At 38.1% G+C, this 19,112-nt stretch overlaps 1 protein-coding gene across 7 annotated transcripts in view; it reads left to right on the plus strand.

Moving 5' to 3' along the window:
- The window catches only part of ncoa3 (nuclear receptor coactivator 3), a 273,711-nt gene that overhangs the window by 227,915 nt on the left and 26,684 nt on the right, over window positions 1-19,112 (plus strand). For all 7 annotated transcript variants that reach the window (XM_039734693.1, XM_039734687.1, XM_039734686.1 and 4 more), the window contains one exon: window positions 18-257. In XM_039734693.1, coding sequence (XP_039590627.1) covers window positions 18-257 — 240 coding nt within the window. The remainder of the gene's footprint in view (window positions 1-17; window positions 258-19,112) is intronic.

Consider the following 19,112-nt stretch of genomic DNA (forward strand, 5'->3'; position numbering starts at 1 on the left):
TTGTTTTTTTAATTTAGGAATGGCAAGTAGAGTAATTGGTGCTTCACAACAGTCTCCAATGGGAAACTCTACCGAATGGGGCATATCTCGATCAAACACAAGCCCAGTGGGTTCTGTTGGACCAACATCCATGATTCGTTCAGGGATGGACTTTGGTTCCACTATGCCAAAGGGTGTGATAGGCAGTGCTGTACTTAACAGGTCTAATAGCTTGCCAGGAGGCAGGTCAATGCTTCAGCAGCAGTTAATGGACATGGGTAAGGATACAAGTATTTAAATAATAATTATTAGGAAGCATTATATTTTTGAAAGCAAACATGTATCTGTAGTGAGTAATACACTTTGATATTCATTCATGTTATATAACAAAAATATTTTAAATTTTGATTTTAAAACCTGTGTTTATATATATATATATATATATATATATATATATATATATATATATATATATATATATATATATATATATATATATATATATATATATATACTAGCATAATACCTGCTTGGAGAGAAGTAGTGTGTTAAAGAAGCAATGAAAAGAAAAGGAAACATTTTGAAAATAACGTAACATGATTGTCAATGTAATTGTTTTGTCACTGTTGTGAGTGATGAGTGTTGTTGTCATATATATATATATATATATATATATATATATATATATATATATATATATATACACACACACACATAAACATATATATATAAATATCTATACATATACACATATATATACACACAAATACATACATATATATATATATATATATATATATATATATATACACACACACACACACACACACACATATATAAACATATATATACATATACATACATATCTACATATATACACACACAGCTATTTCAGATCAGTGCAATACGCTGCTTGTTAAAACGGATGACTCCGCTCTTACGTGCAAGTCTGCGTGGATATTATGAACTATCGTATTTGTTCAAGTTCTATTTAAATTTTAAATAGAAGGAATTTTTATTTAGTCGACAGAAATATCTTTGGTAGGAATGGTAAAACAGACAGGAATATTATTCTGAATAAATCAACTCAAACCTTAAACAACTTATAATATTTTGCTCTCCATAAAAATATATCCTGTCTAAATTATACAAGTTAGAAATAAAGTAAGCGTTAAAAGAACAAACATTCAAATTTCTTTACTCTTATGTAATTTTATATAAAAATAAACTTAGATTTTAAATATCCCAAAAGATTTTGCTCTCCATAAAAATATATCCTGTCAAAATTATACAAATTCAAATATGAACATGCTGCATAACAAAACCTAGAAATATAAATAAAATGTGTTCCTTTCAGCAATAACAAATCAAATCATTCAGTTGTCTTTGCTCATATGTCATTTTAGAGCTGGACGCCTGGCATCTTTTTGGCAACAAGTTCGTTTCTGTTTGGTGTGAGGTTCTGTGTTGTGGAGATTCTCAGGATGGATTGCAGGTGCTCATCAGTGAGGCGACTCCTGTGTGCTGTTTTGTTAGTCTTTATCACTGAGAAGAGCTTCTCACACAGATATGTGCTACCAAACATGCACAAGGTTCGAGCGCATGTAGACGGACTTTTTGTTCTTCAAAGTCACCAAAGCGCCGTGCAAACTCAGTGCGCTCAGTTTATCAGCAAAGTGCGTGTTGGGAACACCGTAGTGATGACTTGGTTTAACATTACTTGGCAACAGGGAAAGTGGGGCAAATTGCACTGGTGCATTTGTGTCTCCCATAAAAGCAGCTTCACTTGAAATCACTTTGTGATTGTGCACGGGTAAAGCGTCCGCTGAAGTGTCAGATTCTTATTTAATTATTCTGCTTTCTGTATCTTCTGCATTGCATTCAGGTTACCCTGATGTTTTGTCTCATAGTGCCGTCTTAGATTAAATTCTGTAATTACAGACACTCCACAAATGCACACGGGTTCAGTAAACATATACTCAGCCTCCCATCGGTTTTTAAAGGCTCTATTTTCAGAATCAACTTTTCTCTTCAGCATCGTGTGAGCTAGCTTCGCAATAACTTGCAGCATCATAAGGTAGACTTGATTACGCGGTAAGTGTTCGGCAAGGCAGCTGAAGCGCTGCATTATGGGATCTGTAGTTTATTGTGTTACCAGTGCTTCATATACCCGGGCCATTAATAACAATAATACAGTATATAAAATGATCTCGGGGCGGATATAATTACGCCGGGCGGATGTGGCCCGACCCTTGAGTTTGACACATATGGACTAAATAGAACTTGAAAAGATATATTTTTCAAATGTGATCGCGCAATTCAGATAGAGTTGACGCACTACAGCCTGCATGCCTCAATAAGTCATCCTCCCTCGCTCTTACTTTTTTACCGTTCATCTAATGAATACACTGAGTATGGCTTTACCAAAACAATCATTGATGGCGAATAAAGTATCCATTATTCGAGTATGTAGATCGGGATATATATATACATATATATATACCCGTGTATTGCAGCGGAGAAGTAGTGTGTTAAAAAGCTAGAAAAGAAAAGGGAACATTTTAAAAATAGCGTAACATGACTGTCAATATACAGTATTTGTTTTGTGAGTGTTACTGAGTGTTGCTGTCATCAAGGATTTGATTATCATTATTTCTTTCAATCAGGTTCGTATTTGTAGGATGTGTTGTGTTCAAGTTACATTCCGTGTTTGTCAATCGTTGTAAAGATGACAGGTTTCATTCATCGATTCGTTTCTTACTGCATCAATAAACAGCTCGTCTTCTTCTTTATCTGAGACCTGACACACTGCATGCACGGGTTTTTACACTGTCTTCCTTTAGCGGGACATTGACTTTTCCAACGTGTGCTTTGTTTCCGCAGTAGTTGGATTTATGAATATGCTTGTATGTATCAGACGCTTCATATTTTTGCTGCCTTTTCAATTGTGTAATTGGTTTTGTTCAGCGCTCTTTGGAACTGTTGCTTTTTATCTGTGCACTGCGTCAGTTCACGTGAGCCACTCGGTGTACATGCATCGAAGGTTCCCAGCTGTGCTGGTGCCATCTCGTGCTATGTCCATGGCTGTATTTAATGTTACCTTAGTCCTGGCACTTAAAACTTTCTCTCGCAGTTTCGCTGAGTTTGTGTCAAACACCACCCTGACCATCTCATCTTCCTCTCCATAAGCACAGTCCTTCACGCGTGAATATTTAGTGGCAGTTTGCTATTGGATTGCCGCTGACGGACGGCCTTATATGGGCAGGCACTAAATTACAAACGCCAGCGCAGCCTGTCTATGAACTTAATTTAAAGTGTAGGTTTACATCGTGCTTTGTTTCCAGTAGCAGAACTCATGAATATGGTTGTATATGTCACTCGCCGCTTCTTATTGTTTAGCTGCCTTCTCAATTATATAATGCATGTTTTCTTCAGCGCTTTTTGAGGTCTTCCTGGTTTTCTATGTAGTGCGTGATTACGTGGGTGGCGTGATGATGTCACACGAAACTCCGCCCCACGCGTTGAAGCTCATCTCCATTACAGTAAATGGAAAAACTGCTTCCAGTTATGACCATTACGCGTAGAATTTCGATATAAAACCTGCCCAACTTTTGTAAGGAAGCTGTAAGGAATGAACCTGCCAAATTTCAGCCTTCCACCCACACGGGAAGTTGGAGAATTAGTGATGAGTGAGTGAGTGAGTGAGGGCTTTGCCTTTTATTAGTATAGATATATATAGCAAAATACCCGCTTCACAGCGATGTCATGTGTTAAAGAAGTTATGAAAAGAAAAGGAAACATTTTAAAAATAATGTAACATGATTTTCAAAGTAATTGTTTTGTGTATTTGGCAGCAGCGTCACGAAGTTGTTTTCGGCAGCTGCATCAGAAAATGTACCACGACGTCTGACACGCCTCCTTTTACTGTTTTCTCACAGCTTGGATTGCTGCTGTCATATATATATATATATATATATATATATATATATATATATATATATATATATATACATACATACCTATCTACATCATATATACACACACTACATACATACACACACACAAATTATATGTATGTGTGTGTATATATATATATATATATATATATATATATATATATATATATATATATATACATGTGTGCATGTTTGTATGTGTGTCTATTTGTATGTATAGGTTTGGTCACTGAGTGCAAGGGGAAAATAATAAATTATAGTCTATAAGTTATTAAACAGTAAAACATTAACGTTTTAAGAAGTACAGGTACATTGAAATTACATTTTCTATGTGAACGTTCAGATTTGTGCCTCTGGTAATGTGCCTTACCGGCATTTAAAGAAAATTAGTTTTGTGTCCTCTGCAGTGTTAAGAGAGAAAGGCTTTGGTTTGGGATAAAAGGAAAAAAGTGTAAAGAAAGGAAAGTTGCCTTTTCTTTTATATAGTATAGAGAGATGTGTTCGCTGGCGTTATGATCGCCTTTTGGGGACAGTCGCGTGGGTCTTGTGTAGACTGGTGAGGCGTCCCGCCATTAATCGGCTGTGATGGCACTGTCAGTCCTGCACTCGTGTGCGTGTCTTCATAATTCGAGGTGAGGACCTGATAATCGTATACGTGCAAAAGAAAGTGTGAATCGCCTTAATATTATTTTGCCGTGGTGTAGAAAAGGGGTCCGTGTTTGCACTTGTCTGGGCTATAGCGCAGGGGAGGATGAAAAAATTAAAAGTGCTCACTTTGACTTAAGGCAGAAGCGCAGTCAGCGTCTCAAAGGCCGGCACAGCTATGCGCGTGCTGGCTGCTCGACTTTTGCTGGGCAGGAGACCCCAGTTTGCAGACACGTTCATGATATCAAAAGTCTCAGCGCTCTTTGGAGGTCATTTATATATATATATATATATATATATATATATATATATATATATATATATATATCTCAAAATACCCGCGCCTCGCAGTGGAGAAGTAGTGTGTTAAAGATGTAATGAAAAAGAAAAGGAAACATTTTAATAATAACGTAACATGATTGACATTGTCATGAGTGTTGCTGTTATATATATGCCTGCCTAAATAAGTCACCCTCGCTTTGCTCTTACTTTTTTTCCGTTCATTTAATCATGGCTAGTGGCGGAAAAATTATAAAATGGAAGGAGGTTTACAAATTTACAATTATTGATGGCGAATCGATTATTCATAAAGCTTGAATTGGTGATCTGTTTTTCTGTGTTAAGAGGTTAACCTCATATTTTTTCATACTTCTTCTCAAACTAAGGTGGTGCGAGGGTAAAATGAATCGTGATGCACTGATCAATGTAATCCGTGTACCAGGAAATCATGCATTGACAAAAGCTCCCCTTTGCTTGTAATGCAAAGTGTGATTAAATGCATTATTTTTTAACGTGTTATGGAGCACATGCATCGAAGCTTCTCAGCTGTGCTTGTGCTAAGAAAAGGAAAGATTTTAAAAATAACGTAACACGATTGTCAATGTGACCTTTTGTAAGTAGTGCCTGGAGGATTCAGTGTGTAGAAACCCTAGAGACAGTGTGTGTATTAACTTGTGGATTGTTCTGTGAGTATTTGGTGGCAATCTGACGAAGTTGCTTCGGAAGACAGCGTTAGCCGCGGAGCTCAGCTCAGAGCAAAATGAGGTGGGAGGGGAGATGATGACGTGACTCCCCACCCGCCTTAACTGTCAATCCCCCACAAACACAGTCTCTCGGAATTTGCATAAGCACACCCCTTCACCTACAATTTTAACTTAGTTACAAAGTGATCAAAACTCTCGTTTATATCCTGCGTTATCTCATTAAACTTGTATCCCGCATTACCTGTGGGTATGTGAAACGCCAGCGGTAGCCTGTCTATGAACTTTAAATTAAGTTTAGGTTTACACCTTGCTTTCTTTCCGAGCTGGCAACACTCATGAATATGGTAGTATATGTCACTCGCTCACTTCTTATTGTTTCGCTGCCTTCTCAATTATAAAATGCATGTTTTCTTAAGCGCTTTTTGGAGGTCTTCCTGGTTTTCTACGCACTGCGTTGACAGTCAGTTCACGTGATTACGTGGGAGGCGTGATGATGTCACACAACTCTGCCCCCACGTCATTCCAGCTCAACTCCATTACAGTTAATGGAAAAATACCTTCCAGTTATGACCATTAGGCGTAGAATTTCGAAATGAAACCTGCCCAACTTTTGTAAGTAAGCTGTAAGGAATGAGCCTGCCAAATTTCAGCCTTCTACCTACACGGGAAGGTGGAGAATTAGTGATGAGTGAGTGAGTGAGTGAGTGAGTGAGTGAGTGAGGGCTTTGCCTTTTATTAGTATAGATATATATATACCCGCGTATTGCAGCGGAGAAGTAGTGTGTTAAAAAAGCTAGAAAAAGAAAAGGGAACATTTTAAAAATAACGTAACATTACTGTCAATAGTATTTGTTTTGTGAGTGTTACTGAGTGTTGCTGTCATCAAGGATTTGATTATCATTATTTCTTTCAATCAGGTTCGGATTTGTAGGATGTGTTGTGTTCAAGTTACATTCCGTGTTTGTCAATCGTTGTAAAGATGACGGGTTTCATTCATCGATTCGTTTCTTACTGCATCAATAAACAGTTCGTCTTCTTCTTTATCTGAGACCTGACACACTGCATGCACGGGTTTTTTTTTTACACTGTCTTCCTTTAGCGGGACATTAACTTTTTCCAACGTGTACTTTGTTTCCGCAGTAGCTGGATTTATGAATATGCTTGTATGTATGAGACGCTTCATATTTTTTGCTGCCTTTTCAATTGTGTAATTCGGTTTTTGTTCAGCGCTCTTTGGAACTGTTGCTTTTTATCTGTGCACTCGCGTCAGTTCACGTGAGCCGCTCGGTGTACATGCATCGAAGGTTCCCAGCTATGCTGGTGCCATGTCGTGCTATGTCCATGGCTGTATTTAATGTTACCTTAGTCCTGGCACTTAAAACTTTCTCTCGCAGTTTCGCTGAGTTTGTGTCAAACACCACCCTGACCATCTCATCTTCCTCTCCATAAACACAGTCCTTCACCCGTGAATATTTAGTGGGAGTTTGCTATTGGATTGCTGCTGACGGACGGCCTTATATGGGCAGGCACTAAATTACAAACGCCAGCCTGTCTATGAACTTAATTTAAAGTGTAGGTTTACATCGTGCTTTGTTTCTGAAGTAGCAGAACTCATGAATATGGTTGTATATGTCATTCGCTCGCTTCTTATTGTTTCGCTGCCTTCTCAATTATATAATGCATGTTTTCTTCAGCTTTTGGAGGTCTTCCTGGTTTTCTATGTATTGCGTGATTACGGGAGGCGTGATGATGTCACACGAACTCCGCCCACGGCGTTCAAGCTCATCTCCATTACAGTAAATGGAGAAAAACAGCTTCCAGTTATGACCATTACGCGTAGAATTTCGATATAAAACCTGCCCAACTTTTGTATGGAAGCTGTAAGGAATGAACCTGCCAAATTTCAGCCTTCCACCCACACGGGAAGTTGGAGAATTAGTGATGAGTGAGTGAGTGAGGGCTTTGCCTTTTATTAGTATAGATATATATATATATTTATATAAAAATCTACTGTATACTAATAAAAGGCAAAGCCCTCACTCACTCACTAATTTTTCATTTTCCGTGTAGGTAGAAGGCTGAAATTTGGCAGGCTTATTCCTTACAGCTTACTTACAAAAGTTAAGCAGGTTTCATTTCGAAATTCTACATGTAACGGTCATAACGGTCGACAACATCCGCCCTGTTGAACTTTCTTATTTACAGCCCCTTCACGGAATTTGGTAGGCGGCTTCCCTGCGCTAACCGAAACCGATGTACGTACTTATTTCAATGATATGACGCCACTGTCGGCCGCCATATTGAACTTTCCAACGTCAGTAATTCTCCAACTTCCCGTGCAGGTAGAAGGCTGACCCCATCTTCATGAAATTTGGTAGGTGGCTTCCCTGCGCTAACTAAAACTGATGTACATACTTATTTTGGTGGTATGACACCACTGTCGGCCGCCATATTGAACTTTCCAACGTCACTAATTCTCCAACTTCCTGTGTAGGTAGAAGTCTTAAATTTGGCAGGCTCATTTCTTACAGCTTACTTACAAAATTAAGCAGGTTTCTTTTCGAAATTCTACGCGTGACGGTCATGACAGTCGACAATGTCCGCCATGTTGAACTTTCTTATTTATAGTCCCATCTTCACGAAATTTGGTACGCGGGTTCACAACACTAACTGAATTCTACTTACATACATATATACGTCCATAGCCTGCAGCTCGGTCACCGTGAGGCGGCGTGGGGTCCCCATCCCAACGCCTCCCACGTTGTTGGCTGCCTGCCTATATAAGGCCGTCCGTCGCTCCAGTCTCTACATTCCCTTCCTTGCTTCGCCTCGGGATTCACGTCTCCCTGCTTATAACTACAGCCTTTTTATTTAATCCACGGCTTCTCCGCTGGTTATTGTGTAGGTATTTTAGACTTACTTTACATTGTTCAGGTACCCATTTCCTTTATCATTCCAACCGTACCCCCATTAACATGTCTATCGAGGTGATCACCATCGATCAAAGAACTGTCACTTACCGAGTGGTTTCCATGCCCGGAGATGGCACCTACCTTTTCCATTCTCTTTGTTACATATTGCACGGCCATATCAGGCTCACTCTTGATATGCAGAGGAACATTATGTCTTATGTATTGAATGACTGGGGCAGGTTCATGGTGTGGACTGATGACAGTACAGGAGATAATTATATTACACAGGAGCACTATAAGAGTGAAATGCTTAAGCCCTTCACCTATGGATCTGCATGTGAGTTGATGGCTGCCGCTGAATTGTTCCGTTATCGCTTTCAAGTGTACCGAAATGGCCAAATATTTTAAATCTTTCGACAACAGCCAATGCCTCTTAAACATCTTAGATTCACAGGTGATGATTTCAGTAGTGGACACTTTAATGTTTATGAATGTTTAAACTCTCAAAAGCTGGATGTGAAGTTATCAATGAAACCGGTTGTATACTTACAACGCTTGACAGATGCCGAATGTCTCCTCAACACAAGTCCTACAAATACTGTCGTAATTGAAACAAACCATGAAACTCAAACCGATTATGACAGCAGCAATCCAAGCTGTGGGATTTGAAACAAGATTACTGTTGACATGGCCAACTGTATGTTACATGCTCAAGAGTAAGCTCAGCGCACAGCTTGGTCATATTACAACCAGAGGGCTGAACTCACAATATGGTATACAAAGAGATCCTTAACAAATAATTATTGGTATATTTTCCCTCAGTTTAAAAAGGTTTAATTTTCTTCTTAATAAAACTTTTAAGGCAGTACTTTGCCGCTGCGAAGCCCTGGTATTTTGCTAGTAATATATATGTTTTAAAGTTCACTTGGTGTTTGATAACCCTGGAATCCCTGAAGCCTTCTAAAAAAAAACTTGTAATCCCCGGCCACCTTAAATTTCTTCGTACCTCTCCATCAGTGTCTTTTGATTTGTAAATGTATTGACCAGCACAAGTAGCCTGCTAGCCATATCCCCCCACCCAAATTGACGCAGCTTAATTCGGGCAAAAAGTTCTCCCAGCTCAAGCCAAGGCTCCTTATCTGCGTGTGAGAAAAAAAAATATTTTCGATGATAATAAATGCAACATACAGTAAATAATACTTTATGAATATTTTTTTGAATTAAAATTCAATCCAAGAAAACCAAACAAATTATCAAATTATTCCATCAAGGCTTGTATTTTATTTTAAGGAACTAAACGAAAATCAGTACACACATTAACAAGCAAAACTGAATACAAAGGTACTGTAATAGTCATTTCCTTACATGTTTATCTTTTGTAGTATTTTACCTAAATTGTCCCATTTATTGCAGTGTTGTAAAAAATGATTAAAATTCAACTATACAGTATTATTTTTTTAAAATGTTGCACTGCTTTTTCACCAGACTCATTTTCTAGCTGTGTCAAAATACCAGAATGTAAATTAGCTTTCTTGCTCATTACCCGATACACCATTGAACTTAACCTTCTCTTATGCTCTGTTGCTTATTTGACAATATGTTCACATATAACATTTTAGCTTTTCAGTTCTTTGGCGTCATTTGTGTTTGCACATATATCCAGAACTAGGTCTTGAAACAGGCTTAAATAAAGAACTGATTTTTCACATAAACCTATTTTATTCTCCGCATTCTGAACCATAGGGACTTAAGAAATAAGATACAGGTTTGAAATATTGAGTCTTTATTGTTTTCTATTTGATGGATAAAACTTAATGTTTTGCCAATTTTAAACAGTCATTGATAAAAGAAGACATCTACTACTGTGTAGCTGCTGTAATATCTGTTCTTTCAGCATGTGATAATCCATAAGTAAGTAAGCAACCTCACTTGTGAGCTTTTGTAAATGAACAAATGAAGCTGACATTTACAGTCAACATAAAATTGACAGGTGACTTAAGCATAAAAAATGTATGGATTTTCTTTGTTAGTAAATATTTTTACCAAAGTGTTTTACTAATTTTACACTGTACATTTGCTGGCTGACATACGACTTGTACAAGCCTGCCTTAATACTTGTAGTATTAATAGTGTTTTTAAGAGTACAGAGAAACAACACAGGTGGAAACTGATTTATTGAAATAAATAAATGAATAAGTGTTCTGATGCAGCTCAATTACTCACCTACCAGCATCCGGAACAGTCTAGTTTTGTGCCTAAGAAGTCTACCTTTGACCGCATCCTGGCACTGAGGGTTCTCGTAGAGTCAAATGCAAATATTGGCAGAGTTTCTTTTCTGCCTTTATCGATTTTCATAAATTGTTTGACTCTATTGATCAAGCTGCTCTGTGGGACATCCTGAGACTTTGTGGGTTCCCCTTAACGTTTCTAGATATCATGGCTGGCCTGTACACTGGTACTGTGGTTGGTGTGCAGAGTAGATGCAGAACCTCTGTGTTTTTCCCAGTTAATTCTGGTGTTCATCAGAGTGTGTGTTCTTGCTACTACTCTGTTCATTGCTTGCAAGGACTGGGTGTTGGGCAGGGTCGTGGTGTCCTGCGGCTGCTACACATGATGCTTTGATCTTCTCAGAATCAATGGAGGCTCTGATTGAGGATCTCAAGTGACACAGCTAGGATTGTGAGTGTCTTGATTTGCGAGTGTCTTGGATAAAAACCAAGATCCAGACCTTTAATGCCCTCTTGGGCACAGCCATCAGTAGTGTGTCTGTCTGTGGAGAGATCATCAACCAGGTTGAGAGGTTTACTTGCCTTGGCAGCGACGTTTATGTCTCTGATAACTCTTCCTATGAAGTCAGTAGATTGGGAGAGCATGGGGTGGGTCATGAGGTCGCTGGAAAGGGTGTGTGGCGCTCCTGATATCATCGCAAAAGGGATGAAGGTCCAAGTCTTTAGTACTTGTGCTTCCTGTTTTCCTATATACTTGCGAATCATGGACGCTATCCATTGACCTGAAATTAAGACTGGACTCTTTTGGTACTGTGTCTCTTCGGAGAAACCTTGTTTAATGCTGGTTTGACTTTGTGTCGAATAAGCAGTTGCTCACGGAGTTCCAAATGAGGCACATTACCTGCATTGTGAGGCAGTGTCAGTTATGGCACTATGGCCATGTGGCGTGATTCCTTGAGGGTAATCTGGTTCATGGGATCCTTATTGTTGTTATCTTTGGGGGACTGGACTGCACATCTGCCGGGGGGGGGGGAGCCAACCAGGATCCAGAGCTTTTTCGTTGTGCGGTGGATGCAGCAACACACTGTACTAGGGCATGCTCCCTGACCTGCTCCGATGTAGCTCTTTAGTATAAAATGACTTAATTGAAAGAGTGACCCACTACATGGTTACCATTATCAAGGAGTTTAAAATATTTAATAAATATCATATTTGTATTTCTTTCCAGCCCTGACTGGCCAATTGTATATAAGGCAATTTGCCAGTGAACAAATAAGATTGTTACAACAAATCTTAAATTCTGTTGCAGTAATATGTGAAGTGAGTAAGCAGATGCATCCCTAGGATTGGACTTTAATGCTCCTTCAACCATCTGTTGTAATGCCATATCCTTTAAGAAAGGTTAGTCATTTATGCAAAGACAATTTATTCCCAGGACCCTGAAGAAAAATATAAAATTTTTCTCTCTCAATATGGTTCTTCTTTTGAGTAGTACTTCTCCAACAAAAATGTAACCGTAAAGACCAACAAGGGGTCACTGCACGGTACAAATGAAATGTTTAAAAACCACATATTAAAAGCAATATATTACAAAATCCTTTTCAGTACTGTCTACACAGTTTTTAGTAAATGGGTGATATGCCATTCAAACAATGCTTGAATCAATTGCTTTGGACCAAAAATTGCTTATGCCAAGGGAGTCATCATGATGTGAACATTGTCCTTTAAGGATCTATTGTGCATTGACAGAGAGTAAATAAGATGTGATGATCAGACCTCTTACCTAAGCTTCTTTGAGATTGGTAATATTGTATCCTGTTGGATGTATCAAATAATTCTTCATCAGTCCTATTACAGCTGTATTTGATAAGTTTAGAAGAGTGGAAAGTGGAGACGTTTATATAAATAGTGAACTTTTCATTTGATCCAAACCTAACACACGCAAATATTAGAACCTTCCTTAAAGTTTGCCATAGCTCTTAGGATTGTTATATGGACAAGTCTTGACAGAAATGAAAAAAAAAATGTAGGAAAGAAAAATGGAGAATGCAAAGTTTATTGAAAATATATGGTCTTCAGTTGTTTTGTAGGCTTAAAGCTGTAAAAACAACCTTTGTTTTAATAGGCCAGTGAGGTAAATGATGGCATCAATCAAGGCAGGCATGTTTGTTTGGTCACTGCTTTTGTGTCTGTTTTTGTCTTAACTTTGTCTTTTGCAACAATATGAGTATTACACACAAAATCAGCTCCTATCTTATTGGGTTTGGACTTTATCCTCAACTGATCAAGGACACTTACTTACAGATTTACTACTTACAAACCCTTCGACTGCAAACTCCGATTCTCAGCCAAGTAATTCGCATATGAAGTGGAGAAGTGTGCAAGGTCTCATGTGGTTCAGGCACCTTGCTTTTTGAGCGCCTCTGCCTGGTCTGTTTTATTTAACGTCAGGTCACTGAGGAGTAAAATAGAAGAATTTAATCATCTTCTCTCAACAAATAGGGATTATTTTCTCTCTTCAGCATATTTCTTTGTGGAAACATGGTTTAATGCATCAGTTCCTGACTCCGCATTAGAACTGCCAGGGTTTCTATTTTACAAAGTAAATAGAGCTCCTGATCATTGCAACAAATCAAAAGGCAGTGGAGTCGGCTTCTATATTAACAAAAGTTGGTGTCCATATTATAAAAGCACTGCTCCATCAATCTGGAACTACTTGCTATTAACTGTAAGCCATTGTGTTCACCTTGAGAATTTTCTTCGATAATTCTCGTTGGAGTTTACATCCCGGCTGATGCAAATATAAATGAAGTGTAGCAGCATTTGGCAGATTACATCACTAGTTTGGAGAACAGTCATGCAAACTCCCCAATCATAATGATGGGTGACCTTAATAATGCAAATCTAACCATCGAACTTCCCAGATAAAAGCAGTTTGTTAAATGCTCCAGCATGGACAGGAAGACTTTGGATCACTGCTACTGTGCTATAAAAGCTGCATAGCAGGCTTTATCTTGCACACCTCTGGGTAATTCTGACCATGTTATGCTACAGTTGCTGCCTCCTTATAAACAAAGGTTAAAATTAACTAAACCAGTTTGACAATCTATACGTTCATGGACTGATGATTCAGTTGAATCAGTATATGTGTTCATGTGCATACACACTCGCTCTTCACTTACACATCATCATTTGCACAGCTACTTTATATTTGTAGTTTTCTGTAACTTTATATGAAGTTTTTCTTTTTAACTTCTCTATTATTTATGTACTTCGTAAGTGATTTTGTGTTTCATTGCAAGCAACTCCAAATATACCAAATCAAATTCCCATACATTAAGTACTGGCGAAAAAAAGTATTTCTGATTTTGATGCAAAAAATAAGACTTAAAAGTAAAATAATGAATATACCTCCATGGTCCAGCTGTAAATTTGGAGAGCCTATATAATGTATAATTCCTGGTTTTGTCTCTTTGCCTCCATGAAAAGGAAAGTTTTTTTGTTTTTTAAGGCTATTATCATTGATATGATGAGTAGCTTCCTTTTAGCCACTCTCCAAGAATCTGTTAATTGCTGGAGGAATTGTTCATGACTGTAAAGTTTTTCCTGTTTTAGTCAAAGACCTCTTCGACTTTGTCTGCATTGTAACTGGCCCTTTGATTGTTCCTCTTACAATTGCCTTTGTTGTCTGGTTGCTCAGTTTGTAGGGCAGCAACATCTTGGGGAGTGTCTTATTTGTGCCATGTTTTTTTTTCTGTTTTGTTATGATAGACCTCAGTGTCTTGTAATGATAGTTCCTAGCTTTGCCAATCTCTTTGAAACCTTCTCTGGGTTTTGTCTACCCAAGACTTCATCTTGAAATTCCTTGGACAATTTTGCTTACAGAATTAATGGTGTGTCCTTGAATTTACTGTTAACTTTAACAATTCTTTATCTAGTTCAACATAAGATTTCATGGATATTGCATGTTTGTGTAATAAACTGATGTAAACATTTTCTCCCACTCACCTGGTACTCTAACATTACTGTATAATTTTACCTTGTTTTTTTTTATCATTGTGAAGATCTCTGGTACAGGTGTAGCAATGAAAAATGCGCACTACAACCTCTACTTATAGAATTTCATGCAAGAGATACTACATTACCTACTTGATTAGCAAAAATGACCAATATGTGGTGCTTGTGAAACATCATTTGTTAGTGATAAGATTGCTTCCTTTAATCTCTCAGTGTATGTGTTTAAATCCATTTAGCAAGTAGTTTACAGCTACACGGTCATATGCTATGGTTATTTTGGAAAATGTTTTTAACATGCATGTTTTGACTATGTTGAATTTATATACTTTATTAAAAGATATAATGTTTTACACATACATTGCGTTTGCTTTCACAGCAAAAAAAAAAGCTTATTCTTTAGAAACCTCTTAATAGGAAATATAGTTTGGAATTGCAAATCTAAAAAAACGATAATCTTTAATGATCTACATGTTGTATACATGTACAGTCATATGAAAAAGTTTGGGAACCCCTCTTAATTCTTTGGATTTTTCTTTATCATTGGCTGAGCTTTCAAAGTGTAGCAACTTCTATATGAAATGCCTTATGGAAACAGTAGTGTTTCAGCAGTGACATTAACTTTATTGGATTAACAGAAAGTATGCATCATAACAAAATTAGACAGGTGCCTAAATGTGGGCACCCCAACAGAGATATTACATCAATACTTAGTTGAGCCTCCTTTTGCAAATATAACAGCCTGTAGACGCCTCCTATAGCCTTTGATGAGTGTCTGATTTCTGGATGGAGGTATTTCTGACCATTCTTCCATACAAAATCTCTCCAGTTCAGTTAAATTTGATGGCTGCCGAGCGTGGACAGCGTGCTTCTAATCATCCCATAGATTTTCGATGATATTCAAGTCAGGGGACTGTGAGGGCCATTCCAGAACATTGTACCTCTCCCTCTGCATGAATGCCTTTGTAGATTTCGAACTGTGTTTTGGGTCATTGTCTTGTTGGAATCTCCAGCCCCTGTGTAACTTCAACTTTGTGACCGATGCTTGAACATTATCCTGAAGAATTTTTTGATATTGGGTTGAATTCATCTGACCCTCAACTTTAACAAGAGACCCAGTCCGTGAACTATCCACACAGCTCCATAGCATAATGGAACCTCCACCAAATTTGACAGTAGGTAGCAGGTGTTTTTCTTGGAATATGGTGTTGTTCTTCCACCATGCAAAGCGCTTTTTGTTATGACCAAATAACTCAATTATTGTCTCATCAGTCCAAAGCACTTTGTTCCCAAATGAATCTGGCTTATCTAAATTAACATTTGCATACAACAATCAACTCTGTTTGTGGCCTGAGTGCAGAAGATGCTTCTTTCTCATCACCCTGCCAGACAGATGTTCTTTGTGCAAATTGTGCTGAATTGTAGAATGATGTACAGATACACCATCTGCAGCAAGATGTTCTTGCAGGTCTTTGGAGGTGATCTGTGGGTTGTCAGTAACCATTCTCACAATTCTGCGCATATGCCACTCCTGTATTTTTCTTGGCCTGCTACACCTCGGTTTAACAGTAACTGTGCCTGTGGCCTTACATTTCCTGATTACCTTCCTTACAGTTGAAACTAACAGTTTACACCTCTGAGATAATTTTTGTAGCCTTCCCTTCAACCATGCTACTGAACAATCTTTTAATCTTTTTTTCATATCTTTTGAGAGTAGCTTTGAGGATCCCATGCTGTCACTCTTCACAGGAGAGTCAAAGGGAAGCACAACTTGCAACTGACCACCTTAAATACCTTTTCTCCTGATTGGACAAACCTGTATATAAAGTTCAAGGCTTAAGAAGCTAGCTCAACCAATTTGGTGTTGCAAGTAATCAGTATTGAGCAGTTACTTGCATTCAAATCAGCAAAATTACAAGGGTACCCAAATTTTTGCACAGCCAGTTTTTCACATTTGATTTAATTTCATACAACTGTATACTGCTTCATTAAAAATCTTTGTTCAGAAAACACCCCAGTAATCAGATGTTCCTAGGAAATGAAAGACCCACTGTTATCTTTTTTGTTGAAAGTAGAGTAAATTATTATGCAGGCTGAGAGGGGTTCTCAAACTTTTTCATATGACTGTATGTAGTGTTTTTATTTAAAGTATTAATACAATCTGGTTTCTTTGCAAACATAGCCCTAAATTTGAGTCATTCAGTTGCTAATTTTCAACAAGTTTAGTGCTAGTGTGGTTAAATAGCCTGGTGACCTAAATGATTATGTTGTGTTCTGGAAAATAGGTTTCGACTCTAGCACCAAGTAACTGTATTCCTTTAATTTCAATGACTTTCAAAATTAATTTGAACAAGAAAAAAAAATCAGATATAGAAAAAGTTTCAGAACTGAAACTGTAATAGTAATTGTAGTCTGAATGTATCTGTAAGTAGCCAATAGAAACATACTGCACATGGTATGCAATTTTCAGCTTATTTTTTATTATCGCAGTTTTTCTCAAGGGTTTTTGTTGGAGGAGACGGGGGGCTTAACTGTTGCTGTTATGCCCAAACCCCAACAACACCTATGTGATGTACATTTGTAGAGATCTAAGCCCATTCCTAATGCTTTGATCATGTTGGAAGTGACAACTAGGTGAAGTGTCCTAATCCCTGCAGAGTTGTACATACAACATTATTAAGGATTTATGTACTTTCCATTCATTCTTTGAAATTTTGATTAAATGCATCTCTGCATTGTTATTTGCTCAGTGCTTTGACTTTTGTTGATGCATGTGTGTTTGTGCACACCAAAGAATGCTTTATTTACTTACGGACATTTCACCCCCACTATATTTCGCCTCCATGATATTTCTTCCCCATACAGTGGAACCTCGGTTCACGACCATAATTCGTTCCAGAACTTTGGTCGTAAACCGAGTTGGTCGTGAACCGAAGCAGTTTCCCCCATAGGATTATATGTAAATACAATTAATCCGTTCCAGACCGTACAAACTGTATGTAAATATGTAAAAATATGTACAGATTAAGCACAAATATAGTTAATTACACCATAGAATCCACAGTGTAATAGTAAACTAATGTAAAAACATTGAATAACACTGACACAAAACACCCAGGCTCCCTGATCAGCTACAGGAGCTGGCTCGCTCACGCGCTCTCTCTCGGTGTAGCGCGAGCGCACAAACACACACACACCTATCCGTCCCCCCAATCCCTTCCCTGTCAGCTGCCTGGCTCTCTAATCTCTCTGTAGCACGTGCTCGCGCAGCATTTTTTTTAAAATGACTTTTAAGCACAGCAGAAAAAAAATTCCAAAGCGCTTGCAAAAACCAACTCACAAGCAAACAAGAAAGCGAGATTGCAGGAGATCACGCTATTAAACCTAAAGCCTGATCGCTGTAAACAATGTTTTTAAAATGAGTTTTAAGCACAGCAGAAAAAAACATCGCACAAATCCGAACTTCATTTAAAAACCAACTCGCAAGCAACCAAAAAGTAACATTGCAACAAATCACACGATGAAGTCCTCCATGTAAACAATTTTAAATAGTTTTAAGCACAAGGAAAAAGCGAACATTTGAAAAGAGAAATGTAACATCGCACCTAATCGGCTATGAAAAACTCCATCTGTAAACCTTTCATGAGTTTTAAGCACAAGGAAAAAGCGAACATTTGAAAAAGAGAAAAATAACATTGCAACAAATCGCATTATGAACTAAAAAATAACTTTTGAAAAATCCGTAATACAAAACCACCAAGAAAACTAACCTTGCATGAAACGAGTTCTGGCATGAAGTGTTTTCCTTCAGGTGTTTTCTCTCTTGTGATTTCTTGGGTTTCTGGTGCTTTTAGCGGTTTAGCTGGTGGGAGTGAAAGCCTCATGCAGCCATTCCAAAAAGAACGTTCTTGTGACCCTCCACATTACTGGCAGTCTGGCTTTGTTTACATTATGCTGCTTGAAAGCACGAGGGTTCTCCGATTGGTAAATGAGTAAACTGGTAAACATTTTTTCCACCTTTTGTAATTTCTTTCTTTACTTCGATTTCAATTTTCTTCAAAACTTTCTTCTGACAACTCTCCACTTGCTTAGAAGCCATAGTTAACTGCAAAAGCACACGAAATACTGTAGAGCACAAAGAGAGTGCACGTCTTATTGAAAACAATGAACAAGGAGCGGCTTTACTTAAATGAAAAAGCATGGCAGCTCTCTTTCTCTCTCAGGCTGCCTGTGGGGGGAGGGGGATGTTTTCGCTTGCACTACAGCCTACAGATAGGCAGGCAAACACGTGCAGCAATCTCCTCCTTCCCCTTCCCAGCAGGCACGTGCTCGCTCGCCTTCTCTCTCTCTCTCAACTGAGGGCGCAAGGGAAACTGGCTTGTTCAGCAAACATGT

Source organism: Polypterus senegalus, chromosome 14 (assembly GCF_016835505.1).
Source record: "Polypterus senegalus isolate Bchr_013 chromosome 14, ASM1683550v1, whole genome shotgun sequence".
In the NCBI taxonomy this organism is placed as follows: Eukaryota; Metazoa; Chordata; class Cladistia; order Polypteriformes; family Polypteridae; genus Polypterus; species Polypterus senegalus.